At 42.1% G+C, this 14,539-nt stretch overlaps 1 protein-coding gene across 3 annotated transcripts; it reads right to left on the bottom strand.

The window, feature by feature from the left end:
- Positions 1-3,702: 3,702 nt before the first annotated feature.
- Positions 3,703-14,293, bottom strand: ccnb3 (cyclin B3). 3 transcript variants are annotated; one of them, XM_089017734.1, is made up of 11 exons: positions 12,334-14,293; positions 12,144-12,245; positions 10,978-11,081; positions 10,700-10,901; positions 10,539-10,637; positions 7,446-7,538; positions 7,232-7,369; positions 6,874-7,029; positions 5,588-5,737; positions 5,380-5,510; positions 3,703-3,957 (listed from the first exon to the last, which is right to left on the bottom strand). In XM_089017734.1, exons 1-11 carry the CDS (start codon positions 12,406-12,408, stop codon positions 3,894-3,896), a joined length of 1,314 nt encoding a protein of 437 aa, XP_088873860.1. In that variant the 5' UTR covers positions 12,409-14,293; the 3' UTR covers positions 3,703-3,893. The 3 variants fall into 3 exon arrangements, with proteins under 3 accessions (XP_088873860.1, XP_088873852.1, XP_088873868.1); XM_089017726.1 differs by having other exon boundaries at positions 12,144-12,275; XM_089017742.1 differs by having other exon boundaries at positions 11,034-11,081; positions 12,334-12,368.
- Positions 14,294-14,539: the final 246 nt, after the last annotated feature.

A 14,539-nucleotide genomic window follows, 5' to 3' on the forward strand; every position in this document is an offset into this window, starting at 1 on the left:
ACAATTTGTGCCATGTTGGGAGGGGGCGGATTTAATGGTGCTTGAGTGCGGGCGCATGTGTTGTGTGCGTGCGCAATACACCAGTAGGCGGGAGTGTATGTGCTGCACTTTGAATTTATATAAGACACAAGAGCTTTCTGGAATGTTCCAGTCCTGTTTGCATAAGCCTGCAAAATGAGGGGTTGTAACAGTGTATGTGTCTGTATGTATGTGTGAGATGAGCCGAACAGTGGTCCCCAGAAAACATGAAAACCATGCGTGTGTGTTATGTGTGTGTGAACGTGTGCGTGCGTGGTGGCTCATCTTTCTGACATGCATGTGCCATGTGCGCGTGCAATATTAAAAAAGGAGATTAGGCAAGGGCGCAAGGGACACGACACCTGATTAAATCCAAAAATTGGATTGCAAAGTGGATTTGCGCTAGTGGATTTCAATGCACATGCATGTTTGTACCGTTTGATGACAAGCTGTGAAAATCACAACCTCAAGTAAGAGGTCAAAGCAGAAAGGTCGGAGGTCATATTGAAGGTAAACCAAATGTATTCCAAAGCAGGGGCGGAGCTGTACGTGGTGGTGATGTGTGGCCAAAGCCACACCTTGTCAGTATGTTCACACCATCTTTGTTTCTTTCCTGTTGGAAATCGTGACGAAAATGTCAACTCAAACTTCTTCCTATTGCAATATTTCCTGTTTAGTGTATTTGCATCCAGAATCTAACCTGGCAAATTCTCAAAGGTCAAAGTTGAAGGTGCTGCCTTTTGCTCGTTTGATGGAAGGCAGCCAAGCGCCCACTGGCCAGGAAACAAATCCATTTCGAGAATGTGCTGAATCTAGACTAAATTTGCAGGGCACTGAGGCTAAACATTGATTATTTGATGCTTAGAATGAGTAGGCAGTATAGGTTAGCATTCCGGTGATGCATTGTGTTGTTTGAGGGAAAAACAAAACATGATCTCAACTGTAATATTGGATTTTGGCCACGCCCTAAATGTCAAAATATATACACTATAAAAAGATTAAGACATCACAACACAAATGGACAGAAAGGTTAATATTGGAATTTATTTTGGAAAATGTACTGGGCTTAAAACATCTTGAGTCTTTCAGTATTCATTAACTCCTTCGCTGCACTTCACGAATTTATTTAAAAAAATTGAAAATATGAGGTGGAGCGCCATACCCGATTTGTTCGGCTTTGTTTTTTTCTTTCTGGGGTGCCGATAAACCGCTGGTCAGACCTCTGGCAATGTTTTCCCTTCCACAAGGGGCCAGCATTTCACTTGTTTCCAAGTTAACGCTTTGTTCCAGCTTCAGCTGTTGTCAAAGCGCTATATAGACCAATATGTATATGTATTGCATTGTACTTTGGACAGCCGCACCCATTTCAAGCTCCAGACCCATACAATTTAGTAAGTAACACGTTTTTTTCTGATGAAAGAAGAGAGTCTCAGGTTTCTAACGTTGTATTGAATGTTTATGTGGTCCTAAAACTCAATGTTCTGTGGGTCCTGGAATTCAAGTGACAATGACAAATCATCTTGGATATTAATATGATTGAAAATGCTGTAAAAGTGAGCTTACCTGGAAGCATCTGGATCACAGATGGGATGTTGCATCATCATGTCACGTTGATGTCACATCTCTAATTTTTTGGGAGCGTCTGCGCTCTCGTTCTTTGCTGTCTGGAAAAAAAAAAACACAAAAACAGGATATGAATCTGATAGTATGAAACCTCAGAGATGAAGAATTGGATGCGACTTTAATTCAAATGAGAGTCAAGGAAGGTAAACAAGTAATTTTGGTTGTGTGTATATAGCATACATTGCAGAGTTAAGATCTGAGGGAAATGGAGAAAAAAAAAAGTATTTTCAAATGATCTCCTGGATAATGACCGAAGCTCCAAATGGTTAATCATAATTAGATCAAAATCCTCGCTTAAGTCTGCCAATTCATATTCATATTTGGCATATGATTTCCAACTTGATCGAATTGCTCAGATTGATGAGGGGAAAGCTCTTCAAGCTTACTTTTCTCCTGCCCTGCTATATTTTTCTTTTTCGATCGATCGCAAAGTGGCAGGAGGCTTGAAGATCGCCACGACCAATACCGGTCTTTCATGCAGTACATTTTATTGTATGACTTGAAGGGGGGGCTGGCAGAAATCCAACACGGACTCTGACTCGTCTGCTTTTTTCCCAAAATAATTCAGTTATAATAATGTAATAATATAATAATACTTTTCCCAAAATAATTCAGTTTCAATGTAGGAAACGTGCAATTAAAGTTGATGCAAACAACTGTGACAGATCTCCACCACAAGTGTGACCGTTAGTTAGCATTACACTTATTTAAATTGCCAATAAATGTTCTCCAAATTTTTGTCACTTACTTTGTCGAAGTATTAGTGATGGGAAAATGAGGCATCATGAATCAATGAAGCTTTCAACCCAAATGGTTCACTTTTTGGCCAATCCATCATGGGGCCTCATTTACTCTACTGCGCCATCATGGATAATAAACGTCACGACAGAGAGTGATTAAAATGCTACCATGGATTAATAATAATAATAATAATAATAATAACATTTCATTTATAAGCGCCTTTGATCGGGTCAAAATGTATGCGAGAGGCTTAGGGCAAACAAAGACAATAAAGTAAGGATGGCACGATTCATTTTTATCTCAGAATTCAGACATTAAAGTGATAATCGTCACTTTAAAGTCAGAATGTTGAGATTAAGATCAGGATTCTGAGAATAATAATAATAACAATAACAATACATTTCAGTTAGAAGCGCCTTTCAAAATGAAGTCAAAGACAAAACTAGAAGCCGCCACTCGCGACACTTCAATTTCATTTTATTTCAACGAGTCACTGTCACCTCACCAGTGACATGATTACGACGAAAGTTCATCGCTATGTCTTGTGCTGGCAAATCCAACAGTTTGCTTTGCACGAGGTGATTGTTAGACGCGAGTGTGCCATTTTATTCGCCCCACCCGCCTTCCTTTGTCGCGTTTTATTCCGCGCCCGTGGAGTGAAAAGTATATTTTATGGAAACCCGGGAACGGATTATTCCCATTTTAATGGTTTCCTATGGGAATTTTTTTTGAGATACACACTTTTCGCCTTACACTGTCTGGGGGCTCGGCCTATCCTATTACGTCACACGCTTGCAGTCACGTTGCCATTTTCCACGCTCACTTCCCGTTGTTTGTTTTTAGACACATTATTAGCTAAGTAATGGGCGTCCTCTTTTCCTTTCGGCTTTTCCCTTCAAGGTGTCGCCACAGCAAATCAGTGTCCTCCATCTTTAGAGGTTTGATCCGCATGTTTGTTTTGGCCAAGCTTTTATGTCGGATGCCTTTCCTGACACAACCCTCTGTATTTATCTTCACTAATGGGCGTGCATTTTGTAAATACATGTAGAATTAATATAATCGTCATATGTCCACACAAACAATACGATAATACCCACCACAGTACCTGCTTCGGCAAAAAAACTTAGAATCCCCCCCCCCAAAAAAAAAAAAAAAGACATTACACCACCCAAACGACAGGGATGGAAAGTCTTGGGGCTGGAGAGAGCCGTAGTTGACTAGATGGTCTATTCTGCCCTCTAGCGGTGAGATTGTTATCACCAACAAACACGAATGCAAGATTTGATAATATGAAACATCTTTATTTTAAACGCTGGCAAATGTCTACACACGTGGGTCATTATAAAAGTAACAGACAAATTACACTTTGCCGATAAACGTTTTTTTGTTAACATTAATACTTGAAATGGAATTAAGAACATGAACACTGCAACAAATAAAAGTGACAAACAATATGTATAAATATTTCACATATAACTTTTGACATCTGCATCCGCTGAACGCTTTCTCACTTAGAAAGACTGCTCCAAAACATCAAATTCCACCAGTGGCAGGGAAGCAACTTGGAAAAATACCCTGAGAAAGTAAACACAATACAAATGAATTCAAAAGCAATCATTGTGATAATGTGAATTAGAAGAGAGATTTGGCTGTGTTGGGAGATTTTTGTTGAACTAAATAACTGAATTGCAAGTTCCATTTCTAAAAAGTTTTGAAAGACGTCGTATTAGTGCTACTCGCGGCACAAAAAATAACATTGGATCTGAAAATCATAAATTTGATTCATTTTGATTGTGCATCAGATATCACCTGAATCGCGACAAAAATGTAATTTAATGCTCTTACGCACATGTGCAAAGTTAAGGATATTTGGCTTTCAGGTAAATTTTGCAGAAAGTGTAAAAAAAAAAAAAAAAACACTAAGGTCTCAATCGCTCACCACGTACCCTTGAGCGTCTATTACCCCTTGATGACAACATCTCTTGCTGTTCACAAGTCGACTTATTTTCTGCTGGGAATCACTGAGGTTACAGAGTTTCGAGCCTTTGCACGACTCATTTGAAAGTGCGGGCCATTCCATTTGACACTCACCAATCTCTATTTGCCGATCCCTGATGATGCCACCTCGGTGAGTTGGAGAATTGTTGTCCGTGAAAATGAAATTAGGCCCGTGTAGGGAGACACTCGCAGAATCAGCCTTCAATAGAGAACAACACCTACCGGTCCTTCGTCCAGCGTAAATCTTGGGATGCCATTCAGCTCTTTTAAAGATTCCAGGAATTAAATACCAATTCATTATTCAAAATGTAGGTCATCAGTGTGGGAATGTGACCAAAGGATATCAACTTCTCCATCTTTCTGTGACTCTTTCAATCTCGCTATCTTTTTTGTCACGCAGCAATGACACTAAAAGCTCAGGAGACACTCCTGTCCTGGCAAGGGACTGTTGATCCATTGTTAGGCCTCATCTTGGTCTCACGATGTTGTGAAGTTTATTGGTCGATTCAAGAATCAAAGACCTCTTGTGAATTTTGTCGCTAAACGCCTTATTAGAAGAGAACAGCAACATGTGCAAAAAGTATTGAAACATTAAACAGTGCATTCAAAAGCTCAGAGAAGGTCACATGAAATTCACCTGTGAAGGTTTGAATCCATTTCAGGATGGTCCTGAAACTTCACCCGAAAGCCAGATAGCCCCTATTTTTTTGTGAGTAGCGTATATTGATTATTATTATTATATTATTATTCATTTTTTGAACGAGCTTGCAGGCTGTTCGAATGGTTGTTACTGTCAGTATCGGTCACCAGAAATTCATACCTAATGTTGAACACTGCATCTTACAATACAATGCAGATACGTGTATTGTAGCACCCCTAAAATGTGCACAAACATAGTTTATAAATATATACAGTACTGTGTGTATTAATATATGTCACCTAATTTCGAGTCCCAACAGAACAGCCACCTCCACAGATTCTAGAAATGTGCATTCTTACTCATGGGAGTATTTGTGGTGGACCGCTTTCAGATCGCTGCTGGGAGCCTGCGCCACCACAGAGTAAAGCTTCCGGACGGCGGGCGCCACCTGGGAAATTCCGTAGCCGCTGTGGAACTGCAGGACGGGTGGCTGCGAGTAGAAAAGCAACCACAACGAGAATGATGCGAGAAAGGACGTTCGGCAGACGCGTCGACTGAAATCCGTACCCAGACTGGCAGATTTTTGATGCGCAGGGCCAGCAGAAGGCAGGCGGCCGCCAGCAGTGAGCTTCGCTCCAGCGATAGCTCCATATCCATCAAGCTCAGCTCGCAGTAATAGCGCGCCAACGTCAGCGTGTCCATGCCCACGGCGATGCACTGCACATGAATACACGGGTTGGCAAATGTGTGACGCTTTTGCGCGTGGGGAATTTTTGCCAATGGCTTCAGTGGAAATCCAAACAACAATGACAAATGTGGCATTGTTCCACCCTCCTCCTTCTTTCAACCATTACACAAGGATAGTGTACACGTCTTTAGCTAGGGGAACATTTTCAGTCACGCTTCGCTTTTCCATGATCAATCCTGCTTATCGATTTTTATTGTGCGGCGGAATGAAAAAAAAAAATCAATTTCTGCAATAGCATCGTACATTGTGGACTATGTAGAATTTGTCATGTCATGAACAGCAATTTTCTATGATCATTTCTCCATGAATTTTCAAGTAAACATACATTTTATCCAAATCGATCAAATGGATAAAGTATATGTCCCGTATTTTCCCATGTATGAGGCACACTCAAAAGCCTTGATTTTCATCAAAAGATGAGCCTGCGCCTTATACGCAGGTGCACCTTACATGTGAAGGATTTTTGAGGCACAACAGGTCTCGCAACTACTCTCAGGATCCACCGACTCCATTTTCCCCCCTGTAGAAGTAGTGCGTAACCCCAGCCTCTACTGTAGCACCTTATAATGTGGTGAGCATTTTATTTGGAAAACTTTTATATGTTCATATATTTTGATTTTTTTTAATAAATGGAAGAAGTTGAAAAATACACCAAATTATTATACTCCGGTGTGCCTTATACACCGGAAAATACAGTACAGTAAAGTCTCGTTATATCGATATCGGTTATATCGATAGTACTGCTTATTACGATACTATTTCTATGAATGCAAGGAGAAAATTTACATGCCGCAGGATCGGATATATCGATAGTCCGGTTATATCGATATTTTTCCGACTCCCGAGAATATTGATATAACGAGACTTTACTGTATTTTTAAATCAACTAAAACACGTATCAAATGGAAATTTAAAGGACAACCGACATCTTTTCCAATTGCAGATTTTGATGCAAGCCTAAAATTGAACAGTAAATATGAAACAGTGAAACAAAAAGGGGGCCACTGAGAAAGAGAGATGTACTTATTTTTGTCGGGGATCCACAAATGGAAGCTTGTATTTCAGTATTTTGGCCATATGAAAATTCAAAGTAGGAAGACCGTACCTTGGCATAGCGACGTAGGAAACGGTAGGCGACGGGGATGCCGATGTCGAAGGACAGCGTTTTCAGGATGCGCGTCTCCATGCAGAGTAACTGCTCCCTGTTGTACGCGTCGTCACAAACATAAAGAAAGTTGTCCACGCTTGGCTGCTCGCGCTCCTGCAAAAGATAAGGCTGTCCTCAGATGGGTCTTGACACCTTACCTTAAGATTTCCTTTAAGGCACTAAAAATGACTTTATGATCACTATAAAAAAATTGCTCATGTTATCTGTTTGGGGGGCAAAATTTAAGAATTGCTGCCTCTGTTTCATTTGATTGGCTGCCGCTCATCAGCTCTGAAAAAAGGACATGCGTGCGTACCTCAAACTTGGAGGCAAGCAGCATAGCGGCGGCGCCCACCAGCTGCAGCGTGTTACGCTGGATGGGGGTCTGCGCCAAAAAGTGGTCAGTCAGCTTCACGGCCAGGTAGAGAGTCTCGTGGTACAAGTCGAAGCTCTCCTGAGAGGGGTTGGAAGGAGTGGGGGGTTAGTGCGAGACGGGAAACAAAGCCGTCGTCCGCGACGACACAGCTCACGTGCAATTCCACCATCCAGTCCACCAGGATGGCCCGCATCTCGGCGTTGATGTTGGGCTGCTGCTGCATGTAGTTGGGCAGAACAAATTTATCCTGAAAGCAAGTGCAGGAAGAAAAATTGATTGGTTGGCAGTAAATGGGGCCCGGACCGATACAAAATACTGTATTTCCCAATGTATAATGCGCACCCGAAGTATAAGGCACACCAATGAATGGTGTATTTTCAAACTTTCTCCAATGTATAAGCATACCTGCCAACTTTTAAAACTAGAAAAGCCTACTAATATGCCAGAGTCCAGGGGTCACAGGCCCCGGTTAGTCCAGGATGAAGTCCTGGACAGGGGGCCTTAATCCAAACTATTTTTAACATTACTGCTACTTAAAATGGGGCTAAAAACACCATCCAAATGTTGATCAACGTCAAAGATATACTTGTGAAAAACTACCTATATTTAAATATCATGTTTACAGAAAAAGAACAGAAATATTTGACAATCAACCAAACATGTAATAATCAATATTGTTTGATATAGAAATTATAAATATATACAGTAAAGTCTCGTTATTTCGATATCGGATGTATCGATAGTCCCGGTTATATCGATACTATTTCTATGCACGCACAGAGAAAATTACATGCAAACAGGGTCGGATATATCGATAGTCCCGGTTATATCGATATTTTTTCGGACTCCCTTGAATATCGATATAACGAGACTTTACTGTAAATGTTTTCCAAATATAAGGCACACCACATTATAAGGCGCTACAGTAGAGGCTGGGGTTAAAGTAAAGGTGGCAAAGGCCAAACAAGAGGCTTATGATGACTTGTATTGCTCGGCTGGACAGCATGGAAGGCAAGACTGATCTTTACAGGCTGGCGAGACAGAGAGTCAAAGACGGTAAGGACTTGCAGCAGGTTCGGGTGATTAAGGATACCGATGGCAATGTATTAACAGGTGCCAGTAGTGTGATGGAAAGATGGAAAGAGTACTTTGAAGAATTGATGAATGAGGAAAATGAGAAGGAACAAAGAGTAGAAGACGTGACTGACTGTTGTGGACCAAGACGTAGCAAACATTAGCAAGGATGAAGTGAAGGAGGGCGCTGAAGAGGATGAAGGAGGCAAATTTCCCCATTGTGGGACGAATAAAGGTATTCTGATTCTGACTGAAAGGCACTCGAGCCTGATGATTTACCAATCCAGGTATGGAAGTGTCTTGGAGAGGTGGCGGTGGTGTTCCCGACTGGGTTATTCAACAAGATCTTAGATGGTGAGCCGATGCCTGAAGAATGGAGACGAAGTGTACTGCTGCCCATTTTTAAGAACAAGGGACATGTGCAGACTTGTAGTAACTACAGAGGAATATAAAGTTTATGAGCCATACAATGAAACTCTGGGAAAGAGTAGTTGAAGCTAGACTAAGAGCAGAAGTGAACATTTGTGAACAGCAGTATGGCTTCATGCCAAAAAAAAAAAAAAGAGTACGACAGATTCAGTGTTTGCTTTAAGAATGCTGATAGAGAAGTACACAGAAGGTCAGAAGGAATTGCATTGTGTCTTTGTAGATCTGGAGAAAGCGTATGACAGGGTGCCCAGAGAAGAGCTGTGGCATTGCATGAGGAAGTCTGGAGTGACAGAAAAGTATGTCAGAGCGGTGCAAGACATGTATCATGACTGTAAGATAGTTGTGAGGTGCGCTGTCGGTATGACTGAGGAATTCAAGGTGGAGGTGGGACTCCACCAGGGGTCAGCTCTGAGCCCCTTCTTGTTTGCTACGGTGATGGACAGGCTGACAGACGATGTTAGACAAGAATCTCCTTGGACCATGATGTTTGCAGATGACATTGTTATCTGTAGCGACAACAGGGAACAGGTGGCGGAGAAACTAGAGATGTGGAGATATGCCCTGGAAAGGAGAGGAATGAAGATCAGTCACAGCAAGACGGAATATATGTGTGTGAATGAGAGGGATCCAAGTACAAGAGTGATGCTACAGGGAGAAGAGATAAAGAAGGTGGAGGATTTTAAGTACTTGAGGTCAACTGTCCAGAGCAATGGAGAGTGTGGAAAAGAGGTGAAGAAGCGTGTCCAGGCAGGCTGGAACGACTGTAGAAAAATGTCAGGTGTGATGTGTGATAGAAGGGTTTCAGCTAGGATGAAAGCAAAAGTGTATAAGACAGTGGTGAGACCAGCCATGATGTTTGGACTGGTGACAGTGCCACTGAAGAAAAGACAGGAAGCAGATCTGAAGATGTTGAGGTTTTCTTTGGGAGTGACCAGGTTGGATAGGATCAGGAATGAGTCCATTAGAGGGACAACTCATATTAAAGGCTTTGGAGAGAAAGTCAGAGAGGCCAGACTGAGATGGTTTGGACATGTCCAGAGGAGAGAGACTGACTGTATCGGGAGAAGGATGCTGAGCCTTGAACTGCCAGGCAGGAGACCGAGAGGAAGACCGAAGCGGAGGTTTATGGATGTTGTCAAAGAGGACATGAAGGTAGCTGGTGTGAGAGAAAAGGATGGACAAAACCGGGTTAGATGGAGGACATTGATTCGCTGTGGGGACCCCTGAAGGGAAAAGCCGAAAGGAAAAGAAGAAGAAGACAGTAGAGGCTGGGGTTACGCACGACTTCTTCTACAGGGGGGGGATTTAGTCGGTGGCTGCTGACGTTGTGACTCAATATTACTTCACATAAGGCACACCTGTGTATAAGGAGAAGAAAGTGAAGGATTTTGGGTGCGCCTTATACACCAGAAAATACATTAATCGCTCGAAAAACACAGTGTTTTCCCCAAATTGGAAAGGAAGAACACAAAAACCCCCAAAGGGGCCTGCTTAATAGCAAGATTGTTGACATAGCGATAAGATCCATGTGAAGTCTGACTTATGTGAAAAAAATACAATAAAATAATAACAATAAAAATAATCAGAATCAGAAAACCTTTATTCGTCCCACAATGGGGAAATTTGCAGTCCACAGCAGCAATTTGAAAAGGCATGGGGTGGGGTGAAAGGATAGCAAACAATAATAATAATAATAATAATAATAATAATAATAAAATACAAATGGCACCGTCACCAGGCTTACCTCTCGACTTTTAAGGTAGTCAAAGATGTTCTTTGCATACTCGGGACTCATATTACAATCGTCACAGTTCCCAGAGTCCACATCAAACTCGGCCGGAATCTGAGAACATTGAAGCGAACAATTAAAGGCTGGGCTGGCTGAGGGGGCAGAGAGGGGCTCACCTGGGGCCTCAGGAGGTGTGGCTGCACGTGGCAGATTGCAAGCTCTGCCACTGTAGCTGCCTGTGTTTTGTCCGTTTCTTCCTCTTTTTCCACTTCCGTCTCTTGTTCCTCTTCCTTCTCCTTCTCCTCCTCCCGCTCTTCCTCATCTTTCTCCTCTTCATCGTTTTCGGATGATTTCCCCCCAGTTATCTCTGAAGATGACCTGTGCAACGTGAAACAAGCGGCTGATAAGGGTAGGAAGAAAAGGGCAGGGGAAAAAACAAAGAAGAAGAAGCTACTTTTGCTGCTTGGCTTGACACTTTTCTGACAATGAGGGGGCGCTTGTTTTCTTCACCTGCTGCTGCTTCTTCCTGCCTGGGAAGCCGATGTGGACTTTGTGAGCCTGCAAGGCACACAGCAAATGAGTTCATCAAAAGCCATATTTTGCGAGGGATCAGCGGGCATGCGATGGGAAATGACAGGTTTGTGTAACGCTCCCCCCAAAAAAAGATCCTTCCTCCACTAAAATCGATACATTTTTCTCATCGCTGTAAGCCAGAATTAGATTTTCTTCCACATTAACTTTGAAAGCATCAACTACTTTTTGTGTGCCTTTTGTTTGGTGGCTGTGAGAGTCGTCTAATGTCAAATAGCATTCCTCAACATGAGCATCTTCTAGTAGAATACATACCAAAGAATCCGTACCGAAGGACTGTTGTGTCGTATTCAACCTTAACCTTCAAAATAAAATATTGGCATTTCATTTTCACAAACTGTTTGTTTTCATACTACTGTATTATTGGTGTCTTTTCTGAAACAGATTTTCATAATAGTAATTGATAATAGTATGTAATTCATAATAGTATGAATATATTTTCTCAATTGGACCGTTTTATCAAATACATTGTGCTGTAAGCATTAGTTAGTTTTTTGTCTTGTATTAAAGGACCCGATTAGCAATCGTGCATCTATACAGCACACAAAGTGAATCCTTCAAAATCTTGCAGTCGGCTTTATTAAATACGATATACGTATTCGGAACAAATCCTCCCGTGTATTCGTTTTAGGAGGAGGAGGGAGACACTTTTTTTTTTGTTCTTTGTCATTTTATTTCTGTAAGACCTCAACTTCAACCCTTAGTTTGTTTTTGCATTACTACATTACGTCTCTTTATATACGTCACTTCCTCACTTTACATATGTCACTACCTCACTTTACATTCAGAAATTACATGTATTGTCTGTTGTCAATCGTATGTCTTTTTAGCCACGTTATAAGTGCCTTGCATGCCTTGCACGCTGGGTCCGAGAGGACATTAATTTCATCTGTGCTGTATGTCATGCATATTAGCGTATTTGCCAATAAAGCTGACTTTAACTGACGTTGGTGTTTGCTTTGATGCGAGTACAATACATTTTTCTACATATTTATAGATTTTGGAAATGAAACAATACGCAATGCTCACATTAGTCATATCGGCGAGGACCGTCCTCTTCTTGAACTTGGGGGCTCCGTTGCTAGGCGAAGTGGACCTCTTGGATTTCGGGACTTCCTGCTCCTTCTGCGCCTTGAAAACCACCGACGTCCATTGAACGAGCTGGAAGCGCGCCCGTCACATTAGCACATATAGTCATTTGTTAAGTTCTTTGTTTTACCTGTTTGTCGCTATCGACCCTCTTGGGAATCTTGCAGGGAGCAGCGACAGATCTCTTCCGTCTCACAAAAGGCATGGCACCGGCATGAAATTGCGTTTTGGCTTTGGAGGACACAAAGTACAGCAATTTATGTAGTTGTTTGCATACGAAGCGTTAACATAAACGTTTCGCTTTCCGTAACTGACGATGCCCGCAAGTGGAGCGCTTGAGAAACGCGTTTGAGGAAAATTTGCCGTCGTTGTTTTGCAGTCGTTTTGAACCAAAGGGTCTTTGCAGACTTGAATCTCGCTGCGGCTTCGTGATTGGGTGGAATTAAAACGGCGTAAACCAATCAGCGAGATTCTTCGGATGTCGCCTGAAGAAGTGCTCGTTTTATACTGAGGAATTTATCCGCAGAATGGCGAGAATCGATCATACCGCTTTCAAAGTCGAATAAGAATCAACACAGCAGATTGGTGTTACTCATTAGTTTAGTAAATAGGTTTGTACTTATTGCAAATTGTTGTACGTATGTAAAAACAAGGGTTACTTTTAATCATAAATGCAACGTCATAATATACGTGAGAGTTTGGGTTGATTTCCAAGCGCACATTGAGCCAAGGCCGTGAAAACGGCCAATGGGAATTTATTTAGGTTTGAAGACGTCCATTCATCCATTTTCCGTACCGCTTATTCCTCACTAGGGGCCAGGGGGGTGCTGGAGCCTATCCCAGCTGTCTTCGGGCACGAGACACACTGAATTGGTTGCCAGCCAATTGCAGGGCACACAAAGACAAACAGTCACTCTTTCACTCACACCTAAGGACAATTTGGAGTGTTCAATCTGCCTGCCATGCATGTTTATGGAATGTGGGAGGAAACCGGAGGACCCGGAGAAAACCCACGCGGGCCCGGAGAGAACATGCAAACTCCACACAGGGAGGCCGCCCGGTTTAAAGACGTGATAAGTAAATTTGCTTTTGGTAAAATTCCTTTTAAAAAAACGATTACATAAATTGTCACTAATGTTAAATGTAAAAATATGGCGTTCGTTTCCCTTCCTCTGTCGCTTTCAGGTGATGTCATTTCCAGTGACGTGCAGTCAAGGGAGACATATCATGGAAATATTCATCTCATCTCATTTTCCGTACCGCTTATTCCTCATTAGGGTCGCGGGGGTTGCTGGAGCCTATCTCAGCTGTCTTCGGGCACGAGGCGGGGGACACCCTGAATTGGTTGCCAGCCAATCGCAGGGCACACAAAGACATACAACAGTCACTCTCACACTCACACCTAGGGACAATTTGGAGTGGTCAATCTGCCTGCCATGCATGTTTTTGGAGTGTTGGAGGAAACCGGAGGACCCGGAGAAAACCCTCGCGGGTCCGGGTAGAACATGCAAACTCCACACAGGGAGGCCGGACCGGGATGCGATCTCTGCACTGTGAAGCCGGTGTGCTAACCACTCGGCTACCGGGCCCCCGTCATGGAAATATTAAATGAAAAAATAAATTAAACAGTTATATTTATTTAACGAGTTTTACTTTAAAGTTCTTTTCCATTTAACTCACCATTTTTGGATTTTTTTTCAAAATCGCTGAATTTTCACATTTACCGTTCAAATACTAAGTAGAGAGATTGGTGAGGCAGCAGCCGGCTGAGCCTCACCATGGATTGCGCAATGACGATGCTAACTGTGCTGGCTTGCTCTGCAGTGAGACTGCATTGCTGTCCCTCTGCATATCGTGATTAAAGTGTTCAAACACTTTTCGAACATGAACTAAAATCCCTACAGTTTAGCTGGTGTATATAATGTAGATTCACTTTACATTATCAGTGTTTATTTTATTTTTTATCAAAACTGTGCATCAGTGAGGCACACAGTTCTCCTGCCTCATGACAGGGGGCGCTGGTGATTACAGAGATTCTTCTTGTGCCTCCTTGGCTGCAGAATAATAGAATTAGTGAGAGCAAGCTACAGTAAACAGTAAGTTGAGTGCAACCATCCAGTCATTTTTTCGTGTTGCTTGGCCTTATTTTCAGAATGGAGGAGTACATATCTAAATTGAAATAAATAAATAGAATTTTAGAACTGAAGAAAGATAAGTAAGGCTTCTACAAAGAAGCTATCGATGCCTTTCTTCAGAAGGAGCGGCGCATGGATTTCATTTATAAGTAAAGGTAACACGATAACATTTTTTTTGTTCTTTTTTTTCTATGCTACAGT

Source organism: Hippocampus bargibanti, linkage group LG02 (assembly GCF_051943395.1).
Source record: "Hippocampus bargibanti isolate YZ-2025 linkage group LG02, ASM5194339v1, whole genome shotgun sequence".
NCBI classification, from domain to species: Eukaryota; Metazoa; Chordata; class Actinopteri; order Syngnathiformes; family Syngnathidae; genus Hippocampus; species Hippocampus bargibanti.